This window comes from Spizellomyces punctatus, assembly GCF_000182565.1.
Source record: "Spizellomyces punctatus DAOM BR117 chromosome Unknown supercont1.14, whole genome shotgun sequence".
NCBI classification, from domain to species: domain Eukaryota; kingdom Fungi; phylum Chytridiomycota; class Chytridiomycetes; order Spizellomycetales; family Spizellomycetaceae; genus Spizellomyces; species Spizellomyces punctatus.
This window is the reverse complement of record NW_015971550.1, coordinates 569716-592595: the sequence shown is the minus strand read 5'-3', so window position 1 is coordinate 592595 and position 22880 is coordinate 569716. Positions and strand designations below refer to the sequence as shown.

At 47.6% G+C, this 22880-nt stretch overlaps 8 protein-coding genes across 8 annotated transcripts; 4 read left to right on the top strand and 4 right to left on the bottom strand.

The window, feature by feature from the left end:
• The first annotated feature begins 975 nt into the window (after positions 1 to 975).
• SPPG_07176 (uncharacterized protein) lies at positions 976 to 4585 on the top strand. The gene is made up of 2 exons (XM_016755349.1): positions 976 to 3374; positions 3440 to 4585. The coding sequence occupies exons 1-2, from the start codon at positions 1431 to 1433 to the stop codon at positions 4409 to 4411; spliced, it is 2916 nt and encodes a 971-aa protein (XP_016605754.1). The 5' UTR covers positions 976 to 1430; the 3' UTR covers positions 4412 to 4585.
• SPPG_07175 (uncharacterized protein) lies at positions 4420 to 6304 on the bottom strand. Its single transcript, XM_016755348.1, has 5 exons — positions 5811 to 6304; positions 5641 to 5722; positions 5392 to 5574; positions 5201 to 5325; positions 4420 to 5128 (listed from the first exon to the last, which is right to left on the bottom strand). Exons 1-5 carry the CDS (start codon positions 6279 to 6281, stop codon positions 4613 to 4615), a joined length of 1377 nt encoding a protein of 458 aa, XP_016605753.1. The 5' UTR covers positions 6282 to 6304; the 3' UTR covers positions 4420 to 4612.
• Positions 6305 to 6449: 145 nt separating this feature from the next.
• SPPG_07174 (uncharacterized protein) lies at positions 6450 to 9451 on the top strand. The gene is made up of 13 exons (XM_016755347.1): positions 6450 to 6687; positions 6773 to 6958; positions 7022 to 7167; positions 7233 to 7412; positions 7476 to 7555; positions 7615 to 7688; positions 7757 to 7903; positions 7971 to 8075; positions 8140 to 8210; positions 8268 to 8355; positions 8420 to 8506; positions 8574 to 8732; positions 8794 to 9451. Exons 1-13 carry the CDS (start codon positions 6475 to 6477, stop codon positions 9325 to 9327), a joined length of 2070 nt encoding a protein of 689 aa, XP_016605752.1. The 5' UTR covers positions 6450 to 6474; the 3' UTR covers positions 9328 to 9451.
• SPPG_07173 (YebC/PmpR family DNA-binding regulatory protein) lies at positions 9297 to 10386 on the bottom strand. Its single transcript, XM_016755346.1, has one exon. The coding sequence runs from the start codon at positions 10369 to 10371 to the stop codon at positions 9496 to 9498; it is 876 nt and encodes a 291-aa protein (XP_016605751.1). The 5' UTR covers positions 10372 to 10386; the 3' UTR covers positions 9297 to 9495.
• A 1222-nt stretch (positions 10387 to 11608) lies between these two features.
• On the bottom strand, positions 11609 to 14226 carry SPPG_07172 (uncharacterized protein). Its single transcript, XM_016755345.1, has 9 exons — positions 14111 to 14226; positions 13902 to 14038; positions 13699 to 13829; positions 13225 to 13639; positions 13087 to 13155; positions 12871 to 13014; positions 12577 to 12814; positions 11948 to 12507; positions 11609 to 11889 (listed from the first exon to the last, which is right to left on the bottom strand). Exons 1-9 carry the CDS (start codon positions 14145 to 14147, stop codon positions 11719 to 11721), a joined length of 1902 nt encoding a protein of 633 aa, XP_016605750.1. The 5' UTR covers positions 14148 to 14226; the 3' UTR covers positions 11609 to 11718.
• A 429-nt stretch (positions 14227 to 14655) lies between these two features.
• Positions 14656 to 19115, top strand: SPPG_07171 (uncharacterized protein; the record flags this gene model as incomplete). The annotated part of the gene is made up of 24 exons (XM_016755344.1): positions 14656 to 14744; positions 14816 to 14981; positions 15052 to 15103; positions 15177 to 15205; positions 15259 to 15330; positions 15397 to 15442; positions 15499 to 15547; positions 15618 to 15736; positions 15802 to 15974; positions 16049 to 16080; positions 16152 to 16237; positions 16301 to 16339; positions 16395 to 16459; positions 16522 to 16600; positions 16666 to 16733; positions 16788 to 17254; positions 17317 to 17384; positions 17451 to 17827; positions 17887 to 17964; positions 18037 to 18363; positions 18444 to 18453; positions 18519 to 18628; positions 18692 to 18913; positions 18978 to 19115. The coding sequence occupies 24 exons, from the start codon at positions 14656 to 14658 to the stop codon at positions 19113 to 19115; spliced, it is 2961 nt and encodes a 986-aa protein (XP_016605749.1).
• Positions 18395 to 20719, bottom strand: SPPG_09448 (uncharacterized protein). Its single transcript, XM_016757614.1, has 2 exons — positions 19579 to 20719; positions 18395 to 19504 (listed from the first exon to the last, which is right to left on the bottom strand). The coding sequence occupies exon 1, from the start codon at positions 20634 to 20636 to the stop codon at positions 20307 to 20309; it is 330 nt and encodes a 109-aa protein (XP_016605748.1). The 5' UTR covers positions 20637 to 20719; the 3' UTR covers positions 18395 to 19504; positions 19579 to 20306.
• A 366-nt stretch (positions 20720 to 21085) lies between these two features.
• SPPG_07170 (uncharacterized protein) lies at positions 21086 to 21576 on the top strand (the record flags this gene model as incomplete). The annotated part of the gene is made up of 2 exons (XM_016755343.1): positions 21086 to 21153; positions 21240 to 21576. The coding sequence occupies 2 exons, from the start codon at positions 21086 to 21088 to the stop codon at positions 21463 to 21465; spliced, it is 294 nt and encodes a 97-aa protein (XP_016605747.1). The 3' UTR covers positions 21466 to 21576.
• Positions 21577 to 22880: the final 1304 nt, after the last annotated feature.

Below are 22880 nucleotides of genomic sequence, written 5' to 3'. Positions count from 1 at the left end.
ACATACTTGGCTCCTCCTCGACGGTCCTTGTGCTCCAAAACCAACAGTATACGAAACTTACAACTCATTGTCATCCTTTTAAATAAGGCCTCAAAGATGATGGTTATTGGCGACGAGATCGTGACCTGTGTCATCCTCTAACAGGAGCCCTCAAAACAACCCATATCCAATTGTTCAATGATTTGCACAAGGTTGTGTTTTCTTTCCAAGAGAGTCCTGTATACCGGAACTCGTTTCTTTTGTTGGCTATCTATAACTGATGCGCCATTGTAAGATTCTATCGTGTAATCCTTTTGAAAACCATTTCCTGTACAATGTCTCTAGATTTGTTTATAGAGCGCCGGCATAACCATAACTCAAATGTACAGATCACATGGTTAATGCAAGATGGAGGATGTGCAGATACTCGAGGTGGACCTAAACCTCGGACGGCTCCGCTATCTGTCTAGATGGCGACATTGCCGTGATACAGTGTACCTTTTCCACAATGACTCGTTATTGGAATCAATGACAAGAGGTATGCCTTAGCAAAGGTAACAGAGGTTAATTGGATCTTTTCTCATTTTCCGCAACTCGCATGTGCCAGAAGACGAAGGTATTGTCAAAGCCGATTGTACAGGCTTCAGAGGATAGCACAACTCCTGTCCGTATCCAATGGACATTTTGGCCAGGTTCCATTGTCCAAATCCAATTGTGTGCAGGTGGAGGTACTGCGAAACTGTCCGTCCAAAGCGATATTGCGGACCGACCTGAAAACGAATGCTAGATTTAGACCACTTGTACCTCGTACAGAATGCGCGAGATGAGTGGGTTTTTTTTCACACTCCTCCGTACGGTGGACAAGGTAAAATTCTCAAGTCTATCCGCACATGATATGTCGGAAATCCATGATTCTTGTCAACAGTGCTCACTGATCGTCCATCTTTTCTGACTAACAGTCTCCTAGTCTTTTCAGACCAACGGTCTTGATGGTAATTTAGTTGATGTTGCGCCCGGAGGATGCAAACAGGTTTATATTACAAGATGGAACACACTTCAGAATACCGGGATGCATGTATCTCAAATGTCACATTTGGTCATTTTTAGCACGACAATCATTCCCTTGCAGAGCCAGCAATCCATGTTATTCACATGCTATCATCATTAAATTTGTGCAAATCTTGTAATGCACGACAAATGAATGAAGGCTGAACTGAACGCACAATTCATCTTGCCTTGTGAGCCTTATGAAGGAGGGGTCTGGAAGACGTCAATGCAACTATTCTGAAAGACGGGGGTCGCCCATCAAAAGGTCACAGCTGTCAAATCGCGATTTCCCCGTCAAAAAGCTTGCTGGCGTGTTTCTTGGCCACTTCCGCCATGCTTTTTAACGTCCCCCCTTTCCATCCCTCGACATGTCTCGCGCATGAGTTGTTGCAACCTTTTTCAAAATGCCCTTAGCAGCCAACCATACTCACACCGCACCAAGCTGTTCGAATTGCACATACCTGATTCAGTCACTTCAAGACAAGGACGGCGAGATAGCGGCACTCAAGCTCAAGGTTGAAGGTTTGGAGCAAAAGCTGAAATTCCAAACAAGGAGTACGGACAATGAACTGCGTCGAAACCAAGCGGTGCATAGACGAGTGCAGCAAGAGTTTCTGGACGCAATTCACGACGTGTGTATATTTGAGCGGAAATTGAGACCTGGTCAGATAGAGGCGCTCAGGACACTGAAGAGGTTGGGAACGGGCAGCGCTCCGAGGAATGGACCTGTGCGGGGAACCGTTGTAATGCCCACTGGATCCGGAAAGGCGCTGGTAGCCCTTTTGGCTCAGTTCTACCTCCGACCTAGAACGACACCTGTCATTTTCCTTTCCGCATATATCCATCCCACGTCTTCACTCCATGTCGTGCTGTGCGGGAACACGAATCAACATAACGCCCAAGTTGCAGACTTCCTTTGCTCGAGGCTTCCCTTTGATTGCGATAAAATGTTCACCTTTCGGGACTTTTATAGTCAGACATTCACGGTCATTGCTAGCTCTGAGCACAAATCTTCCCGTCGTCGACCGTGGTGGAAGAAATCCCACGCACCAACCGTACTGTTTTCTACTTTTCAAACATTTACCGAAAAATGCAAGGCGGCGGTTGACCATATCGAGCAACGTTGTTCATCCATTTCAGGAGAAGCAGATCGGTTGATTGAAAAGAAGAGGCAAATGGACAAGCTGATTGATCCGACTCTCATCATCATTGATGAGTCCCATTTGTCGTCTGAAATGGTTAACAGTGTTGAAACGAGATTCCCTCATGCTCATGTTATTTGCTTGACAGCCACCCCACAGTCACAAGATAAAATACTGTTCGAGCTCAGAGATGCAGATGCGATCAAAACTGGCATGGAGACTGGACAACAAACGAACAAAAATCCAGTCTTTGTTGAAGTAGAAATGAACCTAGACGAAGTCGGCCTTACCTGGAACTCTTCTACATTAAGCAAACGACAAATAGAACACGAATCTTGCACGTCCAAAGCATTTTGCCGGGCATTGTTGGAAGAACCTGTCGTTCAAAGAACGTATGCGAAAAGCATTGCAGTTCTCATCGGGCATCTCCGCGCGACGATACATCCCGCGCTGTATGCAATCCATAGATGTGCAGATATCGCAACCGCAAAAGCTTACGAGAAACTCTTTACTGAGCTGCTGGGCGTAAAGGCAGTGCGAGTCATCACGAGCGAGACATACAGGTCGTGTGGCACCGAAAAGGTCATCAAAGACCTCCATACCAAAGACCCAGAACTTCAGATCGTGATATTAGTGAGGATGCTCACAGTGGCGTTTCACGACCCACTCATCGGTTTGGTTTCGGTCGCGGACTTGAGTCTCGCAGCCCATGAAGTAGTGCAAACGTGGGGCCGAGGATCCTCTCGAGAAGAAACTTCGCAGAAATGGTACGTGGTACTCACGCCCGCCATTGCCCACTTTGATTACGCTTGGCGATTTTGGAAGGCAAAAGCATATTTTGGGATTGAACGAGCATTTGAAGTCGTCAAAGGCGGTGATCCTTTTACGGAAGAGGAAGCAAACGTGATGGGTGAATTCACGTCTGACTATGTTCGCGAGACACGGGGAGGTCGAGATACGATCAAGATAAACAAACCGCATCGACTGCAAGGAAAATTCACAATCCGCGATTTCCTGGTCAATGACACATTGGTGACGCCAAATTACGAGGAGAAGCGAGACATCGAAGGGTTGTTGAGACGAACCACCGCACCGGCCATCAGGCCCCCATCTCCGTTCGAAGAGCCTGATCAGCACTATAGTGATCATTCTTTCGAATGGTCGTCGGAGGCAGAGGAGTCCGATATGCTGTCCACTACTAATACGGTAAAACCTCTCATCATGCAATCTGATATTCTGGCACCGCAATCTCGTTAACTGACTCTTCTTAGTCCCCTTATCCAACCCCACCCTCCGTCCGAACAATCCCTATAACCTACATGTGTGAAATTTGTTCATTGCATTTCGATACTTTGGAATCACTCGAGGTTCATAAAAAGCGTTCCGCAACGCATCAAAGAAAGGTCAAGGAGACCATCCCGCAGCATCGTAGGGAAAGTCCAGCTCAAGCCGATCAGACGAGTCCCACCTATCGCAAGAGCAATCAGTCGGATCGATATTGTCAAGTGTGTGACGTGACTTTCACCAGGCCGTCTTCACTTTTGAGCCACCTTGAAACGATGAGGCATCGTGCAGCAGTTGCACAATTAAACACGCCGACTCGCGAGAGGAACAGTCCCGCCCGACCCAAGAGCGCACAGTCGGAACAATATTGCCAAGTGTGTGATGTGACTCTCAGCAGGCCGTCTTCACTCTTGGAACATTATGAATCTATGAGCCATCGCTCAGCAGCTGCCCAGTTCAACAGACCCACTCGCAGTCCAAGAAAGCATTATTGTCAACCTTGCGGTACAGCATATAACTCCAAACGTAGCTTAGTGAGACATACCCGGGAGTATCATGGAGCGAAGGAGCCTATATCCCTTCTATCAGAATCAGAATCGGAATATGAGCCTGCATTCGACCTGTATCATCGATTCCGCGATAAGCGCCCCAATCCGGCTAAACTGTCAGACTATCATTTGCAAACTCTCGGCGATTGCCCCGCATCAACGTCCCCGTCCGTCCAGCCTGAATCAACTGTGATTGATATCGACAGTGATGCTGAATCAGAAGAATCAAGTACCGATAGCAATTTAGATGGCTCTACTGAGCGAGTAAGCAGGACGTTCTCTTACGATCAATCGACAAGCTTGTCACGTAAAGGACGACGCTTGTCGTGGCGATTCATGGTCGATTCAAATGATCAACAGAGTGTATCGAACGATACTGTGACTCCACGCAAACGACCCAAGTATCTTTGAACATGTATATAGCAAAGATTTTATTGAGTGGAATATTGGGAAGGAACCGAACCGAATTTACAAATTTTCATGCAACATATATCCTGCACGACTGTATAAACATGTATATTAGAGCGACTGATGCGTAACCACATCCCAAAGAGATTCCACAAATGTCAAAAACAAATCTATGAGATATCGTTGCGTTGGCCCTTTATGGAATCAAACGGATGAACAGCGCTCCCCTGGATGAACAACCTCCACCAAGGCTTCCAGTTCAAGCTCTTCACCTCCAGATCCATCTCCTTCCATAATATCCACTTTATTAATCCTCGCCTCCCTTCTAATCTGCCGCTTTAGCATCGCTGCATGATGCACACTCGCAACCACACTAGGCGGTGGATCATACTTGTTGATCGCCGCAACTTTTTCTTCGGGTGACACGGGCAGAGCATCCAGGACCGTGAGTTGAGAAAGGAGAAATACAGTCCGCAATCGATAGGATGGTGAATTTGTTAATGGATTATCGGATAGGTAGAGGTCCCGTAAATGTATGAGGACTTGTAACTGAGCCAATGAGTCAATACTGTTTAGATTGTTGAAGGATAGATCGATGAGACGAAGGGATGGGAGACTGGGGAGTGGTGTTAGACTTGTTATACAGTTGTGTCCAATGTAGAGGTCTTCAAGGTCTCCAAGTGTTGCAAGGCCTTCCAGACTGGCAATACGGTTATATCTCTTTATGGATGTTTCGCAAAAGATGAGCACAAACCTCTCTGTCTCAATAGATCAACCAACATTCTGACTTACCAGGTCCAAATACCGAATAGGTAGGCCCTCCAATCCCTCAATCATCAAAATACCATTATTCCTTAAACTGAGGTGAGTCAAATATCTACAATCCTCCAGCCCACTAATTGTTCGGATCAGATTCCCTATCAACTACAATAGTTATCAGGGTATTCCTATCCACAACGAAACCAATGTGGTTGGGCACTTACGATCCAAACACAATCTTGCCAGGAATCTGTGCCGTCCCATCTGTCCAATCTCTGTAATTTGGTTTTTGGAAAGATCAACGTGTTGGAGATTGTACGGGGGATCGAAATCGAGGGCTTTGGTCAGTTTGTTGCCCGATAGATCAAGGTGTGTCAGATAGCGCAAGTGGGATAGTGTGGAGGTATCTAGCGCAGTGCAAGTAATCAGAAAGGTACAATGCTATGGCATGAAAAAGCACTTTTCGTCCCAACCCGAGATGCTATTTCCGGGCAGTTCGAGAATTTGCAGGTACCGATAGTTTTGGAGGAAAGAGATTTGGGAAATGTTTGCATTCTAATTAGTGAGAAATATCAATGTATGAGTGACATTGACTGGCATTGACTGGAATAATTAGCGTCCAAATCCGACAGGTTGTCCTAACCGGTATCGATAACTTGGTGTAAACTTGCTTTAGCTCTTCAGGTGATCTTCCCAAATTTGATAATCCTCGCTTCAACACTTCAAAAGGTACTGGCAGCGCCTCAACTCTTTTACGATACTCTGCTTCTTCATTTACTGCTGGAATCTCTTCAACATCTGGTACAGCTTGATCCTCTTTCAACACCTCATCCTCCACCGACGCAACGGTCCCCTCTTGAGGTGTCCTTCCCCTGGACTTGTTCTCACCAGCGGAACCAGGCCGGACAGAAGCCCTACTGACGGACCGAGAACCGAGATTGGCCCGTGAACCGGAATTTGCGAGTGAAGTCTGGCTGGTTGATTTTCCCGATCCAGGCCTGCGTTTAGATGTGGTTGAGAGGCGGGTTGTCGAGTTTGTGGAGGATTTGGTCAGTTTTGATGTCACTGCTGATGACACTCGGGAAGTACTCGCTGCTGGCGGCTTTTTGCTCATCCTTTGCTCTTCGTCGAGTATAGGTTATCTGGACGTTGTGTGAAAAGTGACTCGTTTTGCCAATCCAGTCTGATCATGATGAGGGTGATGAGATAAGCACATGGTTAGTCACGCGAATCGTTGGTGCGGAGTCTTTTTGGATCTTTGGCAGTTCACCAGGGCGATCTAGTTTGTTTGAGCTCACTTTCTCAAAATGGCGAGCCAAGCACCTTACGAGAGCGCAAGCTCGCTATATCTTCCATCTACCGATTTGACCCCCTATCATCCATTGCCAGAGGAAATCCTTCAAATGTCCGAAGCTGAGACAGCATGTCAGTACTGTGGAATATCATACCTTCTTCTGACAAAGTATGAGCGTATGCAAGAACATGTCAAGGGATTGGAAAAGGACTTGCGCAGCATGCAGGTGGGGTGAGAGGTGGGTTGGTTGCAACTTGGGCATTTGTGAAACTTGTTCTAATACCTTTTCCTGTCCTTCTCGGTTTATCCAGGATTATGCTCGTGAGAGGCCTGAATTACTAGCTCGAATGGATTCATTAAGCGACGCACAACAAAAAGCCGCTCGGAAAAATGAGGCATTAGAGGAACAGTTGAAGAAGGTGCAGGAAGATGCACAGAAATCTCGAATGGCTTTAGAAGATGCGCAGGCCGAGAATCAAAGGGTTACCAATGACCTAGTATGTGGATCTGTGTATTCTGCCCCAAACCTCATGCATTTTAAAACAAGATACGAATGTTAGGAAGTATCGCGACAGAAATATTCAAAAGCAAAGGAAGATCAGCGACGGCAAATACACGAGCTTGTCCAAATTCTCACGAGTATACGCGCGGAACTTTTAGATCAACGAAAGCAAGTCAATATAGTGAAGGCAGATGTGCGACAGACGTAAGCTACAGACTTTTAAGGGGAACGTTTTCGATGACGCTCATATCACTCGAACGATTGTTTAGGTATTCGCGCAACCTCCGAGAGATCCTGCCAACCGTTCAGCAGGGGTTGACCGGCCAGTTTAATTCCTATCTGCGTAAACAGTGTGAAGCGGTTCGAAAGGCAACGCAGCTGAAAGCTCAGGGGGATATGGGGATTCTGCAAAAGGAGTTGGATAACCTACGAGGGGAATTGCAGGACAGGTGAGGGATAGAAAGGAACAACCCGTTGATGAATTTACCGAACTGATTTTCCTTGAACAACAGCCAAGACCGAAATGATCGCCTTATGCATGATATAAACATCCAGAAACTGGAAGCATCCGAGCATATAAATACGCAAAAAAGTTAGAATGCAATGGTCCGTAATCACAACGGTGGGTACTCGGCTAATTCCTTTTCGTAGATTACGCCCAAGGTTTACAAGCGACTTGCTTGAAATTGGAGGACCAGCTGCATGCCGCAAATACCCTGGTTGCGGTACGCATCGTATTCACAAGTCCCTTGACGAAGAATTTATGCTAAACCAGGCAACATGACGCTTCCAGGACTTGACGCATGAACGTGATAAGCTCCGCACCCGAATGCATGAGCTAGAGAGCCGCTTTTCTCAAGAAAAAGATCTTCATCAGAAAGACATATGTGCTCTCGAGAACAGGATCGCCGTGTTGGATGGGAAAGTTGCACTCAAGGAGGTATGACGCTATAATGTCTCAATAGTTGGTCAGGATGTCATGAAGAGTAAAGGAACCCAACCGACAGAGAGAATTGAAAGAAGCATTGGACAGGTTCAAGGAAGAGCGGAGGTCTCTGGAGGAAGGAGGCACTGCTCTCGCCAATGCTCACAGAGCCATGGCGCAAAAAGATGTGTGTACATACCTGTTCTCACAGCCTGAGTGGAATTTACTGAACCCACTTAAATGTTGCGCAGGAACAAGTCCACGTTTTGGAGCGCACTGTCCGGGATCTTCATTCGACAATGCAAGGCTTACGCGCGGAAAGGTAGCTGTTCACAATACAAATGTTTTCGATCTGTTGTATTCTTACCTAGAAGTTTAGGCAAAAAACCATCGAAGCGCATCAAAGTAGGATAAAACAGCTTCAAGATAAGTTCCTGGAAGACATCAAAGAAGCCGGACGAACGGAGGTAGACTTAAATCGTATACCAAATGCAAGGTGGATCTTGACGATATACGGTTCTATGTTTGCAGGCCGACAAACGTGAAGCAGAACTTCGCCGAACCTTGACAGCTGATAAAGAGGAAGCACTTCGACATCTCAGAGAGACTTTGAATACGGTAAGATCAGGTTCTCGCAAAATGTTGAGCGATCACCCGGTAATTGATGGTCATATTCGGGCAACAGGAAATGAATGTTGCGCGGGATCGTCTGCAGCGACAAATTGATGCATTGCGGCTCGCGAAAGATGAAGCAGATCTTCGGGCGGCTCGCCAAGTGACGCACGCTGAAGAAAATTGGGAGCGAAAGTACGCCGTATTGAATGAGCAGCTCAGCAAGTTGCAGGTGAGAAATTGGTTCGTTCGTTCAGTGCCTCAGCTGCTCGCATTAAGCGAATACTATGCAGTCATCCAATGCCGCAGACTTCGCTCACTACCAAGCGCGTATTCGGGCCCTCGAGGAACAATTGGCACTGACATCCGCTCGTCCATCCTCGCAACCATGTACTGATCCCAAGGAGCTCGCAGATTTGAAATCAACACTGGCCAAAAGAGAAGCCGAAATTAAATTCCTAAAGGAAACGGTTCGATTGGAATGTGAGGAGCGGATGGAACTCCTTGCAAAGCTTTCAATCATCCAACGCGGAGGATCTGGCGAGAAGGGTGCCACAACGCCTCAGGTCAATTATCGCCCAAGTAGCGCTACCCCACAAAAGTTATCACAGACACAGTCGATGCCGCATCTGCCCCCTGCACGCGAAATGACGAGCCCATCAGACCCAGGGGAGAAAACATTCCAGGCGCTCATGAAAGCGGCAGCAGCTAAAAAGGGTAAGGTCCTGGCCGCACGATCGAGTGCGGACCTGAGGAGTAGTGCAGTATTAGCCAGGGGGGCGGCAACCAGGTCGTCGTGGAGTATGGGCACTGGAAGAAGAAAATAAATTGTGTACTTTTTTTTTAGCTATCTACATGGTGTTGAAGGATGAAGCCCACTTCTATGCCATCTAAGTCAAAATCTTCCTAATAATTGATATCTCTTGGCTTCATATGAAACCCATTTCACATATCCATCGTCACTTCTCTGTTTATAACGCAATGGTCTCCATCCCTCAGGTAGCGTTATGATGTACCTTGACCACATCTTCCATTCCATCCAATTGCTCTAACAAACTTTCAAAATTTTTCGATTCAGCATCCGACACAGCGACCTTCTCTTCACTCACATATGCCGTTTCAAATTCCTTGATTTCATATCCTTTGGCCTCAAGTCCCTTTTTGACTGCAAGAAGATCCTTCACGGCACAGTGTACCTCTAGAGTACCTTCCGCCTCGTCTGCTTCAACGATATCCTCTACTTCGCACTCAATCGCACAATCTTCCATCTGCGAAATCGAATGACCCGATGTCCCTGCACTAAACACGATACGCCCCGTTTTGGTGAAAAGGTAGGCCACGGGCGTCATGCTGCCTCCTCGCTTTGTAAATGCATGCCGCACTTCTGCAAATGTCCGGTTCCTATTATCCGTCAGCGCCTCGACAATACACGCCACGCCAGCGGGACCTAAACCCTCGTAAACGGTTGAGTACAATTCTTCAGCTCCTCCTGCAGTAGCACCAGAGGCCTTTTTAAGAGCGTTTTCCAGTGTTGCCTTGGGCAATTGATGTGAACGGGCAAGTTGGAGGGCGGAGGCCAAATACAGATTATGAGATGGATCAGTCTCGCCACCTCCGGCTTTGACCGCAGAGATGATTTGTCGAGTAATTTTAGATGTCTGATTAGCCCTCTGCAGATCGTTAGCACCTTTTGCTCGCTTGATCTTTGACCACTTGTTGTGACCTGCGTGACGGACTTGGGAATGAGACGTCGATGGTGGACAAGGATGGGAGGACGGGGCGCAAGGGCACTTGGAGCCAGAGAGTCGCTGATTGGATATAAGAGCTCCCCATCTTTGCCCAGACCATCGAGGAACCCGAAAGAAGGACATGTGTGCGCCAATGGGAGATCTCAAAGTCGTTTGAGGCTCAAGGCTCAAAGGCACGGAGATGAGTGGCACAGCACACGGAGCCATTCGGACTCAGTTCGTCGGGCTTCGGACAACTTTTGAACAGGATCTTACCAGGACATTACTTGTTTCTTTTGATGCTGCGACGCTGGACGTAAGAACCTGCTGTTCCCTGTTATCAAACACAATTGGTAGTGGATGCTGTGGACTTGTATCTCCGAATGTATCTGTAGAAACAGCAATTATCTTGCTGCATTGTGACAAGCTCAACACGTCGGGCTTTGATTTCGGCTGCAAGCTATTACAAGCGAACCTGGCCAGATGGATCAAACAAATCTCTCAGATTGGCCAACTGTATAATAGCAAAGGATAATGCCCGAGCCATCTTGCAGCGTTTCCAATATTTGAGAATTACGTCATACACAGTGCAAGCAGATATCCAAGGGACATGTGCAAAGATGCAGGCAGGCGTGTCTCTGAACGGTCTCTTCGACCAATTAGCACCAACTATTAATCGCTGCCTCGTCTAAAAGGACTCGACCTCTGCGCAGCCTGGAGAGTATCAGCATCATGTTTTAAAGCACTTACTGGGCACAGCGTTGTCAAGATGTAGAAGCAAAAGGACTAGAGCTTCACAAATCGAGATATAAGCATCTCTTGCATGTTGTTGGCAACTTGGCAGCTGGACATCGTATCGAGACTACATTTTGCCAAGAAGGAAGTTCATCACTCGGATCCTCCTTATTAGCCTTCCTCCAAGTCATAGGGCATCAGCTGGAATGGTACAGGGATCTTTCAGAGAGTTTACACGTCGGCGCTTTGTCCAGGTTTAAAATACTTGTACAAGTCATACGTGATCGATTGTGGATCCGGGGAACTTGTCGTCGTCTGATGAACTTGGGCGTTGGATTTCCGAAAACCTACCTGACGATAGAACTCATCCTCGTCACTTTTTACAAATCTGTCAATTAAAATGCTAGGAATACCATTTGCAATCGGGCAGGCAATGGGCAATTGGCGACAAACCAGCTGGCTGCAAGCGTTACCATCGGGAATAGGAATGGTTGATGTTCATTTACTACGCGTGCCGAGATTGAGATCCGAACATCCCAAATTTCCCAGTAGATTACCGAGTAAAATAGAGCTTTTTTGGAGACGGTCGGCAGGTGTATACACCTGATCTACGGATATACGGCAAAGTTATGCAGTACGGTAGAGATATCTGAGGAACCTTGGTTTTTATCATATTTACAGAAATAAATACATGTAATTGCGGTGAATCAGAGAGCAGTGATATCATGCTACTGAATATGGGTGCCTGTAGACCATTTACGGTTCCCCGGATCCCATGGACACTTGAGCGGTCCCCTTTTCCATTCCACTGTCCACACCGATGTCTGGTTCATGTATGTCCTTAATGTCAACAGAGCCTGCAATGTCTACCGTGTACTGTCCCTGGTTGCGGATTGCATGCAGGAACGTGGGAAAGCTATTGAGAAACTAGATTCCAATTCTTGAGTAACATGATCGGTTTACAGACTTGAACGACTGTATTTACCATAATCTGGACCACCTCGTCCTTTGCGGCATCATACATCCCTACAGTTATCTTATCTTCGCTCAACGCATGCTGGACTTGGTCCCGAATGTTTGAAGGCAGATTGACTTCATACGGCGCACCAGGTTCCAAGTAATTTTCATAAAATGCTTTATACAGCGCACGAGCTGATTCTGGAACGGGCATGTCAACAAAGACGGGAAGGGGCCCGCCAACTTGCTCATTCTCGTGGGAAGTGCAAGGCTTGGATGCGGGAGCAGTGGTCTCAATTTGCGGTGATGAGCTACTGTTAGTGCTGGAAAGTCGTGAACTTGGGGTGGTACTTGGAGCGCGATTGCGGGTCAAGGAACAAATTTGCGGGTATCCTCCTCCGCTCATCGACGCCCGGCGACGGAGAAGATCGTTGAAAATCTTCCCGCTACGGATGGTCGATGTGGCGAGAGCTGATCCATGATGGGGCATTCCGGGAATAACAATGTTGGCACGTGCAAACGCTGCTGCCGCGATGACAAGAAGCTCCTGGTATGCTTCGAAAAAGAGAGCGTTCTCGACACAGAAATCTGCGAATCAAACGGGCTGTTGTGAGAAGCGGGATCACCTATACGATCCTAAAGGTTGTTCAGCTCTACCTGCTGCCATATAAGTTTTAAATTGGTCCCATATTGCCTTGTCGCTTAAAACTTGTGCGAAGCTCGTCATATTGTGAAGTAAAACCATTTTGGCACGGATTCGTTCGTCTCGATAGGACTGAATGACCGGATATAGAACGGATATTGTATGGGCCACCATCAACCCAAGTATGTACCAATTGTGTGGATGCCACGAAAGGTATGCGGTCCGCGGAATGTAACGCCATGCCAGGAACATCTACTTAACTTGCGTTATTTTAGAAATCCAGAAGCACTTGCGGTGCGCGGACTCACCGTAAACAGCGGCAGGGTGGTAAGCACGCTAATGAGCAAGTCATTGCGAACACCATAATTATCTCTAACAGACCGCAACCTCCATAACACTATTGGACACGCTATGGTATAATAGAGAAACGTGCCTAGAAATTGTGGCAAGTACTAGTGGTACCGAAGATGGGCAATTAAGCTAATGATGAGTTACAAATGCGTCTCCCAGGCAGGTCCTCTTACCTCCCATTGGGATACACACCCGGGAGAAATCGCGACTGTCGGCCATATCTGGAACGTCTTCGTGAATATCTAAGTAAGATGATTTATATCAATCAGACACATATATGGCAGAAAGTATGAACCCAATGTACTCCGTACCTGAACCAACACCATTCCCACCACGTCCACTCCCATAATCACTCCAAACCAAAAAAGCAGGTATCTATCTGTGGACCTCTCTCGATTGGTCCACCACCAGTTGCTTCGCATCCCTCTTAGGGTATCTCTGGCTTCAAAATTGTAAGAGCCTTCAAACCGCCGGCCCATGCGAGAAACAGAGGCAATTGACGGATCTATGACTCCATAATCACTCGAGTTAGATACTGGCGACGGTGGTATTGACGACGGTAGGTACAATCCTCGCATTATGGTGGGCTTGTCACGAAGGCTAGCAGTCCTGACTCGGGTAGACGTGGAAGAAGGTTCTTCGCTTAAGGAGGTGGGTATTTTTTCAAGACTGCCTGTCCCAAACAGTCTGACATGATTCAGCTGTACTTGGAAGTAGAACTTTATGCTATAACAAGATATCAATGGGAGGATGGAGGAATAATCAGCAATGCGCAAACATCTTACCCTCTTACAAGCATCGCTAGACACCACACCATTCCCGTCAAATTGTAAGCCCATAGCTGTATGAAACAGGGCTGACTAAAGTAGATCTTTGTCAAGCAAGATGTAGCTACCGCCAGCCACCCTGCTGCTGCCTGGAAGGGAAGACATGTACTGAGTTCATTATATTATGGCTAAATGTTCGTTGACAGCTGGGGTCAATTTACCTGAACGAGGGTCCAGCCTACTTCCCTACCCGCCATAAACTGAGACTTTCGTCGTATGATGAAAAGTCCTGTTGTCACAGCCCAAAACAGTGTCAAGATGGACAGAACAATCTTGTAACATGTCGGCCATGTCTCTTCTAATAATCAATAATGATTCCCGATCAGTGATCCTGTTTATCAGACATGTGTCATGGAAAGTTCGAGCATACCAAAAGCTGTAGAATTTGCGTACGGAAGAAGCACCATTTCTAGGAGATGTTGATGGGGAGCAAGATGATGTTAGAAAAAGACAGCAGGGAACCAGCCCGAGCAATGTAGAACCCAAACGTTCCCCTACGAAGGCGATAAGTCGCCCAGCAACACCCAAAAAGGGCATCCAACCGCTGAGGCTGCTTTCCATGGCCAGCAATATCATGCTATATATAGATGGCGGGAGACAAAAGGAGATGATCCTCAATTGTCCGCTATATTTAGCTTGGCCGGAAGGGTTGGCGAACAGCGGGGGCGACATTAAAAGCCCTACTGGTAAATAACGATAGCTTCGCATCAGGATCGGAATGTGTGGCGCAGGTGCTTACATAAGCCGACGTCATGATTATTAGAGCCTCGATTGGATTGCTCCGACCTCACGACGAATGGTGATTTTATAATGAGTGTGAAATGGGGCTCTTCCCGCTTCATATTGGAGGGGACTCAAAGGGTTTTCTTACCATCAGCAATCAAACTGCCCATTCGAGTTCGATCTTTTTAATTGATGTCCATCTGGTCTCCAAAGAACATGCGCAAAAGGTCAAGTTATGAGCCTGTACTTCCCCGAGGAAACCAGGGTTCAGGCGCAGACAGGTACACTACCTTACAGGTGCTAGGCAATGTGCACATATACCCTCTCAAATATCAATGATTGTCGAAACTAGCGTACGGTTTAAGGTCTTGGGGGTCATCATCTATGGCATCGATTTCTTCATACCAAAGCGAATAAAGCGCAAACGTGTTGGATCTGGAGATGACTTTGAAGCGATGCGCCAGCTGCTGCAGACACGCATCACAGTGTGCCTGCTGCTTACAACCCTTGTTACAATGGTACAATTCCATAAGCGCACACATCTGTATCCTACTTCATTGTGGATAATAATCGGTGATCTCTTGGAAGGCCTTCTTCACCGTACAGGACTTGGTCCTTGTGATAATGAAAGCCAAGAGTGGTACGTCGTAAATTCCCATTTACTGTGGCCGTTGCCTTATTCGGATTTTTCTAAAATGCTGCGACATCAATAGGATACAGTGTTCCACCAGCATACCTATCTGTAAGCATTATACCTCTCCCGCTTTCAGACGCGATCAACTCAGACCTTCTCAGATTATGGACCCGCTGACATTTTCGGGAACAATCATTTTCTCTGCTTGCTTGGCGGGTGTCCGTTCCGATAAAGTATGATACCATCGCCTGTATCAACACTTGTAAGACCTTATGTGTCTTACGCAGAATGGCATTTAGATAGATATTCGACTGTGTGCCAAGATCGCTATTTTCTTTATTCTTGGTAATTGCTTGCGTGGCGCCGATGATCGCGAAAAGGAAGATTAACCTCCGTCACAGCTTTGTTTACCTTCATTTGCATGGTATCGGATGCGTTTTGGAAACTGGGGTGCGTAGCTGACAATTTCCTTCATTGATTTCAGCCAGATCATCACACATATTGCAATTTAATGTCACAGGCATTCTGGATTCCTGATTGGCCCGCCGTTTGGATACTTTCTGGTCGATCGCAAGTTTGGAACCCATGTCGGATACATCACCGTCTTGCTGTATATGTGGTCTTTTTACTGGAGCCTTGGTGGGATATTGCAAGCAATTCACAAAGATGATTAAGCGGCACTCACACAGTGTCGCCATTTTCAGGTCGGCAACTCCCACCTCTGGAATCACATCAGTGGTACTGGGTGCTGGGGGACATATATGTCATCACTTGCGGATTTTACGTCCTGGGGTCCTTTGACCAGCTCATGAAGTGCCAAAAAAGATTACAAGACGACGTTCAACACGAGCGGGAGGCGAATCAAGCCAAAAGCAGGGTGCGTTACGTTTGCACTTGCTTTCAATGTGTGATTGAATTTTCTTGCTGAAGTTTCTTTTGACTGTAATTCAGTTTATCTCTTCAATGTCCCATGAACTTAGGACGTAACGTATCGTATATTTCGTTGTCATTGCATATGACGGGCTCTTTTTTGACCCTCGGTTTGCCTCGATAGACCATTGCACGGGATACTCGCAAACGTAGAGCTCTTGAACGACTTATGTACAAATGATTCGCAACGGACCTTATTAAGTACCATAGGTGAACTTGCGATTGTGAGTTTGCATCTATTTTGCCGCCCAACTGACTCGTGAACCCTCCAAGAGTGCTCCGGTCAGAACTTGCTGGGGATTATAAACCAAGGTAGGCACACACTTTGTCTACATTGCAAAAGGTATCGCTAAAGCCATGGGCACAGTCTTGGTCTACAGCAAAGCAGAAAGTGGTGCAAAACAATGTGAGAATGTCTACGAGTTTGATTTGGTAAGAAGAATATGTTAACGAGCGTTTATTTATTGTTAACAATTTCCATGTCATTTTACCAGTTCAAGCTCATTGAAGAGGTCCTATCTAGTTTGGGTCCGGTGGGATTTAAAAAGGGTATTACAATGAGCTTCTTTCTCGGTGAGTTCGTGTCTTTTATTAACGACTTTAGCCTTAGCCCAATTACTGAAATGTGAACTGGTTAGAGTCCCTCTCACCATATTTTAGGCGAACCATTAGTTCTGAAGGATGCCTACGACAGATTCTCGTGAATGTAAGCATTGTTGACAAGGCACACGAACGTAGTACTAACAAAGTTGTCTTGTAGCTATTGGGCAACAGCATCAAGTTTACGCAGGTCGGTGCGGTTGACCTCATCATCACCGATACAGAGGCTCCTCCAGAAAGTAATCCCCTCAAGGAGGCCGCCCCTAAAGCAGCTTGCAATTCATGTGCATGCGACCGCCCGAGACAATTGCGGCCAACATGCAGCAATGGGTGTTCCAAAGAGAACAAGCCATCGGACGCAAATGAAGAGTCATTTTCTGATGCAGACGATCAAGAGTCTGACAAATCATCGTTGGAAGAAATAAAAACAGCAGACTTGCGTCCCTGTTCAGTTGACGATGAGCCTGAAACTGATTACCATCACAAACGACGTGTGACATTTCGAATTTCGGACAGTGGATGCGGAATGGCGGAGAGCTTTTTGGAAAAGATGTTTGCGCCATTTGAGCAGGAAGCTACGAACAAGGATCGTTTGATCAAGGCAGTGGAAGGGACAGGATTGGGAATGTGAGTGTTCAACTTAACAAGTCCCTACCGGCGTACCATCAACCGTTTTTGTTTATCTCAAGGTCTATCGTCAAGACATTATTGGATGAGATGGGTGGAACAATCGAAGTGGATAGTGTCGTGGGTCAAGGTTGAATGGATGAAATGAACTTTATGTCATCATGTCTTTTTAACTAGGTCAATGTCCCTCCTCCAGGCACAACGATAACAATTACCATCGATCTGTTTTACCCATCCGACACTAGCTGGGTGGATGCAGATCTGCAACGCTTAGATGGCGAATTCTTTTCCTGTCCGGTTTCAGAACGCAAAAAATTTATAGAGCGTATTGACAGCGTTAAACTTGGAGTATGGAAATCGGAAGGCGATTCCCTGGGTAGAACTCGGTTGGGCATGTATTTAACGAGATGGGGTGTTCCTTTTGAGACGATAGAGGCACGATGGGACTATTCAGACGTCGATAATGTCGATATCGGGGCCGAGTGCAAGAAATGGAAAGCTTTCGATATCCTCGTCCTAGACGATGAAGTTGGGCAGTTGCGGTGGCTAGATAGGATCTCGCACACCAAAGACGTAAGTACTTATCAGTTTACGCACAGACTGAAGTTCGTTTTCACATATAACTCTTGTAGCGGCCCGTCATCATCTATTTCACGGCACTCCAAAACTTTCAAGAAGTCTGCCAAGCGGCCGCTCCTTGGCACGGTCAGGTAAATGCAATAGACTGTGACGAATTGAAAAGATCGACAGCCATTCTCAGAATGATGTTTTCTTCTTGCTAGATCCGTTTTGCGGTAAAGCCTGCAGGTCCCGCAAAGATTCTGCCCATCTTGTGGGACATCTTGATGAATTCACCTGGAGCAGCGGCGCACGTTTCTGATGCGACGCTTAGAGATCTGATTGCAACTCGCGGGAAACTCGACGCAGAATTGGAAATGGACCAGATGAAGCAGCAGTATGAGATGAATGGATTGACGAGGGAACGGACGGACAGTTGTATAACAGTTCGAGAAAATGGAGATAGTGCATCGGACAACAATAGCATAACTGACCGGAGTGAGGGCAGCAGTGAAGAGGCCATCGATGAATTTAGGATTTTGATCGCAGAGGTAGGAGCGGTTCATCCATTCATGATCCTTGGCTCAATTAACAGTTCTCATTGACTGTGGATGTCGTTTATTATTACCAGGACAATGCCAGTAAGTGGCATAGTGAATAGCCTACTATATCTAATCTAAAAAGCTAATATCATGTACTGTGCCAGTCAATCAGCGAATTCTATCCACCTTTCTCACCCGCAAGAACCTCCCACATGATATTGTTGAAAACGGTCAGCTAGCGGTGGATGCTTGGCGTGAGAGGCAGCACCGATTGGTAAGTGTTTGGTGCGATTTGCCCATATTTGCATAAAGAAAATGAATGCCATTCTTTGATCAGATCCTTATGGATGTTCAGATGCCCGTAATGAATGGCATCGTCGCAACGTCCTCTATTCGCGCTCTCGATAAAGAGTCCATAGAAGCCAACCTTGCCGAGAGAGGGAGCAGTTCAAACGTTACGCCACACCCGCGAACCAATATTGTCGTTATGACTGGATTGGATAACCCAGAGGATGAGAGAGCTGCTTTGGCGGCTGGTGCGGATCTGTTTTTGACAAAGGTGGGCTCATTTCGATTCTCATACGGTTTTCTGAGTACTCAAATCACTGTCCCACACCATGAAGCCAGTAAGCATGCGAAAACTTCACAAGTACATCCAAGAGATCCAAGATGCGCACGCAGCGTTCCGACAGCGACAGAGACAACATGATCAGGAAGCGAAATCCAATGGATTTGGAGCTGTTCATGGAGGATCGAACTGAGAGGTGGACAACAGAGTAGAGTAGTAGAGTAGGAAATTCGGCTGTGGAAAAGCGCGCAAAGAGGGAGGATCGGTGGACTAGCTTAGGCAGGCGAACGGTTGTAGGGACTCGGCAAATGGCCGATGGAACTTGAGGATATTTATTCTTGAGAAATGGACTTGTATTTATGTGTTTTTAAAACGACTGTTTCTGGTGGCTCGTGGGAATAAAGGTATGGCGATTGCGAGCTGGCTTCACAAGTGAACAGAAAGCTCCCGAATGCTCCCGTCAAGCGTCTATACGTTCAACCGTTGGGAAAACTTGGGTTCACAACTGGAGTCGCCGAGAACGCTGCAGCGCTTTGTTGGTTTGGGTCTTGCGGAAACTTTACGTATAGGCGGCGATCCTCCCTACAGGGTTAGGGTTAGAGCACTCTTTAGTACTCGGGCTAGACAGATTCGTTATTGTAGAAAGCCTTGTTCACCTCGAAAGTCCTTCTTTCTTGAGCAGCTCGCCCTTGTTTGAAAACAGCTTTTTGCACAGAGTGACGGGTGTCCGAACGCGTCATCCGACCGAGTGATGGACCCGTTTTTTTTTCCTCCCAACCCTTCCAACGCAGGTCGTTTTCCGTTCAAGGATGAACTTTGAGAATAGTGTGTTGTCTTTTATTTTGGAAGGAATTCTGAAGGAATTCAAGGATATTCGAGCGAGCATACATGACGCTGTAAACAGTTTGCCTCGTTTCTCTTTTCGCTGTGAGCGGTCTACGCCTTGTCTGTGCGGTCTGCACAAAGCATGCTCTGGTTCGCCCCCGCACTTTACTCCAACACAAAGACTACTGCAAAGACATATTGGAAGGACCATTTGGGTGAGTTTCTTTGCGGGGGGACTTCCTCGTCTGCTTTACCCCCCTCCAACTGACTCATTGCCCGCAGCTTCTCTTCGTCACATCTCTCCCCATCGTTCTTCTTTCTTCCAATCCCTTTGCTAATTAACGATTTGAAATGAGGATGACGTTCGTTTGTGTTGCATTCGCCCCAATATTGGTCTTCCATCGATGGCCTCCTTCTTCTCCTGGCGGATCTTTTGAACACTTCCTCGCGTACGTAATGCACGCACGCGCGACTGATTTTGCTGGAATTTCGTCCGAATTTCGTCCGGATTTCACACTTTTTTGCTCGTTGAAATGCAGAAAAAAAGCAGGAAAACCCGTTAAAAGACGACAGCAACCACTAATATGAGCAAGCGCATCGTCCTCGTCGTCCTCGTCGTCCTCTGGAGATTCATATCAAAGAGCAGTCGATTATCCAATCCATCTCGACGTCCTTCGCGTCCCTTCCTCCTGGGCCAATTTTCTACGCGAATCGCGCGCCATCTCCTACCCCTGACCTTCTCTCTGCGTATATTGGCATGCCATATGACCTTATCTTCCTGATCTTTGCGTATATTGGCATGCCATATGACTTCATCTTCTGAACACGGAATTCTTTCGAGAAGAAAAAACGAAAAAATGGGGCATTGGGGGTTTTTTTTTCTCCGCATCCGGGGGGCCTCTGAAAAGTTATAAAAAGGCACCCTTTCTCGCCTTCCCCCAGTCAGTTATCCTCGTCTTCCGCCTCTCAGTCTTCAAGCATCGGTCGCCTCTCGGTCTTCAAGTCTTCAAGCATCGGTCGCCTCTCGGTCTTCAAGTCTTCAAGCATCGGTCGCCTCTCGGTCTTCAAGTCTTCAAGCATCGGTCGCCCCTTCAGTCTTCAAGCATCGGTCCTTCGGCTCCTCAACGTCCGGCACTATCGACCATCGGCTCCTCGACGTCCGCTTCCACCGACCGGCACGTAGGTTCCACGACACGGCCCGGCCTGTTGGTCCATGTCGTCAAGCAAGTTGAGAAAAGGACTCGGCTAGTTGGTCCGCGCCGTCAAAGAAGTGAAATGGCCCGGATGGTTCACGACACGACTCGGCTTGTTGGTCCGCGCCGTCAAAGAAGAACTGAAATGGCTCGGTTGGCCGCGTTACGGCTCGGCGCGGGTGGCCTGGTAATGCGTGTCGTCAAAGAAGTAAAGTGAAGGGTGGCTCCAGGCTGAGGTGAGTTGGTGCATTCGACTTGGGCTTCTACTCTTCCCATGCTTCACGCTCTTTGCCTTTCAGACTCGACCACGGTCTCTCACTCCACAAGTACGAAGCGGCCACGACGATCTCGACCACGGCACAAGTGCGAAGCGAACACGGCAAGCGACCACGGCACAAGTGCGAAGCGACCACGGCAAGCGACCACACAAGTGCGAAGCGAACCCCCGACTATAGAGAGGCTGCCGACGAGTCGGCGTCGGACGTCGGCTCGTACCGAGTCCAACGCGCTAGGCGGAGGCGCTGAAGGTTGGCGAATGAAGTAAGTATTCTGCATCATCTTCTTTGGCTTTCAACCGAGTCTAACACTCGATCACGGTCTCTCACCCACAAGTGCGAAGCGGCCACGGGCAATCTCTACCTCCGGCGTTGGTCCATGTCGTCAAAGAAGTAAAAGGCTCGTAGGAACGCGTTATGGCCCGTGGTTCCCGACGTTACTGCCCGGCGGATGGCCCGTCGTCAAACAAGTAAACAGCCCGGCGCGGTGGGCCTGGTAATACGTGCCGTCAAACAAGTAAAGTGCAGGGTGGCACCAGGCTAGCCTGAGGTGAGTTGGCGAGCATTCGACTTTTGCTTCTACTCTTCCCATGCTTCACCCTCTTTGCCTTTCAGTCCTCGATCACGGTCTTTCACTCCACTAGTGCGAAGCGACCACGGCGATCTCGACCACGGCAAGCGACTACGGCAATCTCGACCACGGCCCCTGCGAAGCGATCACGGCGACCTCGACCTTCCTTCTGCTCCTTGGAGACAATTACAAGTAAGTCTATTTGATTCTACTTGCACTGGTGCATCAGCTTCATCTTTCTACATTTCAGAAACATCCACCACGATGTCCGCTTCCACCGACCGGCACGTAGGTTCCACGACACGGCCCGGCCTGTTGGTCCATGTCGTCAAGCAAGTTGAGAAAAGGACTCGGCTAGTTGGTCCGCGCCGTCAAAGAAGTGAAATGGCCCGGATGGTTCACGACACGACTCGGCTTGTTGGTCCGCGCCGTCAAAGAAGAACTGAAATGGCTCGGTTGGCCGCGTTACGGCTCGGCGCGGGAGGCCTGGTAATGCGTGTCGTCAAAGAAGTAAAGTGCAGGGTGGCACCAGGTTGAGGTGAGTTGGCGCATTCGACTTGGGCTTCTACTCTTCCCATGCTTCACGCTCTTTGCCTTTCCAGTGCGAAGCACCGGTCCTCAATCACAGTCTCTCACTTTACAAGCGCGAATCGGCCACGGTGACCTCGACATTTACGCCACTAGTGCCAAGCGACCACGGCAACCTCGACCTTTACTCCACAAGTGCGAAGCGGCCGCGATGACCTCCACCTTCTCCACAAGTGCGAACCGACCACGGCAACCTCTTTGCCTTCCTAGGAAAACCCTTCCTGTGCAAGATCCCAACGAGCGATTAAGCTGCTTGTCTGCAAGTCCCTCGAGAACGCCATAACAAATTATCTCTCTCTACGTCGACGTTCTTGTACTTTATAGAAAGAGTCTTGTAAATATATTTGGTCTGGGCAATAAAAGTACTCTCTTGTCTCTATTTGCGAACATTATCCAAAAGCCAAACTTGCGAATATCATCCAAAAGCCAAACTTGCGAATAAGAAGCTCTGGAGCAAATATCTTTTGGTTCAGCAACAGCTCAAGTGCCAACGCCGTGTGGCCAAG